Below are 5,803 nucleotides of genomic sequence, written 5' to 3' on the forward strand. Positions count from 1 at the left end.
TTCCAAAAAGGAGTGTTCAACAACATCCAACGCAGCAAAGAGTGCGGGCAGGATGAAGCCTGAGAGACGGCCATTAGATTTGGTCACACAGTTGTTGGTAATCTTTAGAAGTGCTGTTTCCATGAAGAGGTGGGCAGTGTGGGTAGGCATCAGATGGCAACATTCTGATGAATGAAACGTAACTAAAAAGAGGGCTCATCAGATGCAGACAAGAGTCACTCAAAGTTATGTCCTACAAAGTGAGAGAGTGGCATGGACATATACACACTACCAAACGTAAAACCGATAGCTAGTGGGAAGCAGCCGCATAGCACAGGGAGATCAGCTCGGTGCTCTCTGACTACCTAGAGGGGAGGGATAGGGGGGGTGGGAGGGAGGGAGACGCGAGAGGGAAGCGATATGGGAACATATGTATATGTATAACTGACTCACTTTGTTATAAAGCAGAAACTAACACACCACTGTAAAGCAATTATACTCCAATAAAGATGTAAAAAAAAAAGTTATGTCCTATTCATGAGGTGATTTCAGGTAGCAAACATTTTGTTTTTAATTTAAAAGTTATATATTTAAGGTGTATTAAAATAGATAACCAGTGTACTGAATCCAGGATTTCACAGAGAGTATAAGGCTTCTCTTAAAAACAAATATATCTTAGGAAAAAAAATCAACAGATCAAATATTACATATATAATAATACAGGTGATTATAATGAATAAGGCAAAACTTATTATGTCCAAAGAACTGAAATTCAGGAAATATCGTTTGGACTTTTTTTTTTTTGCAGTACGCGGGCCTCTCACTGTTGTGGCCTCTCCCGTTGTGGAGCACAGGCTCCGGACGCGCAGGCTCAGCGGCCATGGCTCACGGACCCAGCCGCTCCGCGGCACGTGGGATCTTCCCGGACCGGGACACGAATCCGCGTCCCCTGCATCGGCAGGCGGACTCTCAACCACTGCGCCACCAGGGAAGCCCTGGACTATTTTTTAAAGATGCTTAGCTGACAGGGAGGATGAAAAATGGAGTTGTGTGGAGTTAAAGCTTTTTAGAATAGGGAAGACTGAAAAGCCAGTAGTGAAGCATTGAAAATCCGGATAAACAAGGGACTTATTGATGGGATGAGGTTCCAGAGAAGGTGGAAGGGATGTGCGGCAACCACACCGGGGTGTGGGACCAGCCATGTGCTGGAGGAACACCACTCCCTCCAAGACGGGAGGGAGGAACCTAAGGATGGGCGTGGTTAAAGAAACTTATCAAGTGGAGAGAGGTCGCTGCGGGAAAATTCACACCAGCAAGTCTGTATTTCCCCAGTCATTTATTGGGAGAACGTCTACTGAAAGTGGAGAGGACTGGAAGTTTGAATAGACTGGACAGGAAGTTTGGGGAGGGCGCTAAAGCTTTGGCATATGACTTCTGAGGGCAGCATGTGGAGGAGCCGGTGAAAGACAGAAAATAAGCGAGCGATGCTGTTGAGAGCTCAGTTATAACAGAGACCATGGGATTTCTGCGGCCCAAATCTGAGTGATCCGAGAGATTTTCTCAGTAGACTAAGACTGGACACTGGGATTAGACACTAATCCCAGTGGATGGGACAAGGGAGTGAGACAGTCTCAGGAGCTGGTGAAGGGAAAGTCCCAGTAATTGGTCACAGTGGCACAAGCTGACCGGGGAAAAGGGGAGGTTGAAAAGGAGTAGATATTTGGGTCAAAGAAAAGGACATAAAGGCTTATGATCTCAGATAGAAGAGTTTTAGTGGAAAGCAAGGGCCAGGTGGCTAAAGGGGATCCAGAAGTCACTGCAATTAAGAAGCCCAAACCTTAAGAAGCTGGGGGTGGGAGGAGTGCCCCTCACCAGAAGGCTCTCAGGATGCTGGCTAGAGTTGTAATGAACACAGTGAGAGAGCCATGGGCCAAAGGCACGGCGGAACGTGGGAGAAGTGACCGAGAGGTTTAGGTGGTGGTGGTAGTGAAAAAGAGAGATGGTAGAGGAGAAAGCACTGTCAGAGAAGGCAGAGGCGAGACAGTGGTCTGGAAGAGACAGTGGAGAGCCGGGCGGCACAAAGGGCCAAGCAGAGAGAACAGCCTCCGTTAAAGGGAGTTTCAGGCAAGAGCTGGGAGGACTTTGTGTTCTGTGAAGAGCTGGGGGTAAGGGTGGACTTGCACACGGCCAAAGTCAGAGTTGGGAGGAAAGGAAAGAGAAATAAAGAGCCCGGCTGGAGGAAGAAAAGAGCAGTGTGGACAGGGGAGGTCATGTTTACTGTGGTGGCGCCGAAGGGCTGCAGAAATGAGGGCGGAATGAGATTCCCACTCAGCACCCCCCAGACACCCCCAAACCACGGGAGAAGCAGTACCCTGCCTTTCAGGGAAACAGGGTTCCCGGGCGTGGGAGGTACATAAAGGAGAGCTGTCTGGCCTTGGGTAAAAACTCCTGAGCCAGCTAGCTCTGGAAATTTACAAGACTTTTATTAGGGAAGAGAAGCCCCAAACTCTCAGCTTTTTGGTTTTCAGGGAATACTTTTCCCACTGTTCACTCCAGATCCACGCCCCCTCTGCAAGGCCTACATCCAAGGCTCACGTGAAGGTAAAACCAACCTCAGGAAATCCAGATTTTTCATTTCCTCTATATGCTCATAATTTCCCCCAAGTGAACAGCAGATGACAGCAAAGAGCCAGAAAGGAAGCCAAGAGCACACAAGAGCCCAGAAATGGTAAAGCAGGGAAGGCGAACAAGGCTTCGGAAATCCTATCACGCTCTCACAGTTGCACTTGTCACGCTGTATTACACGTGTCTTCTCTATCAGACAGGGACTCCCTGTGGAAGGACTGGGCCTTTCTGGTTCGTCTCTGATTCCCTAGCGCAAATGCTCTGCACATAGTAGGTGCTGAACAGATCCCGGCACACCTCGGAGTTACTGCGGATTTGGTTGCAGACCACGGCCATAAAGCGAATAGAGCAATAAAGTGAGCCGCATGATTTATTTGGTTTCCCAGCACATATCAGAGTTACGTTTACGTTATACTGTAGTCTACTAAGTGTGCAACAGCATTATGGCTAAAAAAACAAAGTACATACCTTCATTAGAAAATACTTTATTGCTAAAAAATGCTAACCATCCTCTGACAATGCAGGGTTGCCACAAACCTTTAATTTGTAAAAAAAAACAAAACGAAACAAAACACGATAAAGCAAAGTACAATAAAATGAGGTACACCTGTCTGTGTTGAGTGACTGGCTGAAGCAGGGCAGGCTGGAGGGCTGATTCCCAGCCTGATGTGGTCAGGAGACACACATCTGTCTTTTAGGACAACGTGGTGTGTGAGAGAATCAAGGCCAGGCTTTGAATCCAAGCTGCAGGGCAAGGTACCTAACCTTCCTGAGCCTTGATTTTTTTTTTTTCCCCCTCTGTGGAAGGAGGATTTTTCACCAGGTTAGCTGTGATGGGGACATACACAAAACATGCCTAGCACAGTATCCTGCACAGAAAACGCTCAATAAAAAGTAGGCATTGATAGCTACACTGTGGTTGCCATTACTGTTACTACTATCACAGCCTCTTTTCAAGGCCAGGCACCAGACGAGAGGGGAAAGGCTCACTCACAGTAAACAAATAAGTAAACTGGAACTAAGACTTTGGAATCCCTACTTCCTTAGCTCAGTTCCCCCAAACAGTGCAGCAACAGATTCAATAGAAGGCTGCAGTGGAATCAGCCACTTCTAGAAAGTGTAGCTTCCCAGATGGCGGGATTTTTTGAAGAGGCGGGGGACGTAGAGGCTACTGGGTATTTTCCGTGTCAGACCACTCTGGCTCGGCCAACTGACAGACTTTTATGGCACCTCAGAGCACAAACAGGTTTAACTAATAGCCATGCACATTTGGCCAGAACTTGCATCCCACACCTCAGAAACCAGGAACCATGAGTGGTGGGGCTCTGGAGCCCTGGGACAGCTTCCTGCCTGGTTCCCTTCCGAATGAGTGTATCTCTGAGACTTAACATATTATTAGGAAGCTATTTCCTGTGCCACAGGGGACAGACCTGAGAAATGGCACAAGTCACCTAGATATTGGAACGTCAGACCTCTCTAAAAGCTCAGTGGGGAAAAAGAGTGTGTTTAGTGCAAATTAAAAGGAAGTGCTCTTTGACAGTGTGAGACCCCAAGTGGCTATACAGGGTAAAGACAGCCTCAAAGAATATTTAGAGACAGGTCCTAAGAAGAGTCCTAACTGACAGAAACCAGGGACCCTTGACTGTAAGTAGACTCCATGGAGAGCAACAGTTCCCATCCTCCAGCATGTCCCCCGGTTGACTGGTCCTTGAGGCTCCCTCATGCCAGGAGTTCTTAAGATTTGCTAGAATTCCTGAGTTAGAGGAAGCACGACTTCCAAACGATCTCCCAGTGGGTTTTAGGGTCCATGTGGCTTCACGTGATAGAAATGAAACCCTTGCTGCCTGGGGTGAGGTTGGTCTCCCAGAAAAGTCCCAGCAACCAAGATAGAGAGGCTGGTGGCTATGACTAGAAGAGGATGATTTCCAGGTACAGGGCCTTCCGGGAAGGTCAGAACATCGAGAACGGGGCTCTCACAGCCAGTCTCCCCTTCTCGTTTGTCTACTACACAGTAGAGGGAGGGGATCATTTAAGGGTCATTGTGAGGTCACAAAGAGATCAACTTCCTGACCAGGTTGGCAGTCTCTCCCCTGATGATCAAATGAAGATTTTCGATGCTTTGTTTTACATGAAGGTCACTGCTCTTTCACCTGCCTCTTCCCTCAATCCCATAATCCCAGTTTCTGGACTTCTTGCCCGTTTCAATACCTTTTTTAGTTCTGAGAGGATGGGTATAATGAACAAAAGCACAAGGTCCTTCTCTTCTTGTACCCTATGCTCCCGGCCTATGCACCCTATATGCACCCTTCTTGCACCCTATGCTCCCGGCCTATGCACACTGAGGCCGGGAGAAGGCACAAGCAGAAGCGAGTGATGGAGTGCGTGAGGCTCCGTGAAAACCCAACGCCACCATGGACGAAGAGCCTGAGGCCTCGGCCCTAGGACAGGCCGTCAGTGGCACCGAGCTCACCCACACAAAGGATGGTTCTGGAAAGCCACCAGGCTCTTTGCGGGCCTCACCTGTGCCCGTTGTTTTCCCATTGCCTGGTGTCTGCACAGACCCAGCCAGGCAGCACCTCAAGATTCTGATAGGCACCCAAGAGGTTGTGAGGGCCCCAAACAGAAGGGTGAGGCTAGGTGTCGGGATGGCACAGGGGTGGGGCCTGCTGGCCTTACCTCCTTTCCAGAGCAGGTAGATGGGTACCACGTAGAGCATAACATGCTGAATGTAGTAAATCTCCAATTCAAAGGGGAGCTGTAAGGACAGGAGAGAGAGAAGTGTTTCAGAGCAGGAAGCACTCATTCCAACAGATTCTGAAGCTGAACGCCCTCGCTCCCAAGGACCCACATCTTAGCAATCCCACGCACTTCAACCAGTTCAACTCCCTTTGCAATTAGAGAAAAAAGGATGAAATGAATATACCTATGACCTACGCTGGCATCTTCCAAAGTGTATTTCGCAGAGATGGTACTTGAAAACTGCTCCGCTGAGAAAGTTCGGCGAAAAATTTAAGAAATGTTACCTACAATCTATCCCCTTGGAGATTCACCATGTATATTAGTGGTAGATTAAGGACCTGTGGGGTCTGTGCAAAGAAGGCTGCTCGGGCTTCCCTGGTGGCGCAGTGGTTGAGAGTCCGCCTGCCGATGCAGGGGACACGGGTTCATGCCCCGGTCTGGGAGGATCCCACATGCCGTG

At 48.6% G+C, this 5,803-nt stretch overlaps 1 protein-coding gene across 10 annotated transcripts in view; it reads right to left on the bottom strand.

Moving 5' to 3' along the window:
- Positions 1-5,803, bottom strand: part of TMEM164 (transmembrane protein 164) — a 169,582-nt gene that overhangs the window by 45,776 nt on the left and 118,003 nt on the right. For all 10 annotated transcript variants that reach the window (XR_003003664.1, XR_003003663.1, XR_003003662.1 and 7 more), the window contains one exon: positions 5,281-5,359. Coding sequence is in view for 7 of the 10 variants with exons in the window: in XM_024748519.1 (XP_024604287.1) it covers positions 5,281-5,359 (79 nt within the window). In the remaining 3 variants the exon portion in view is untranslated. The remainder of the gene's footprint in view (positions 1-5,280; positions 5,360-5,803) is intronic.

The sequence above is a fragment of the Neophocaena asiaeorientalis genome, unplaced genomic scaffold (genome assembly GCF_003031525.2).
Source record: "Neophocaena asiaeorientalis asiaeorientalis breed wild unplaced genomic scaffold, Neophocaena_asiaeorientalis_V1.1 scaffold41, whole genome shotgun sequence".
NCBI classification, from domain to species: Eukaryota; Metazoa; Chordata; class Mammalia; order Artiodactyla; family Phocoenidae; genus Neophocaena; species Neophocaena asiaeorientalis.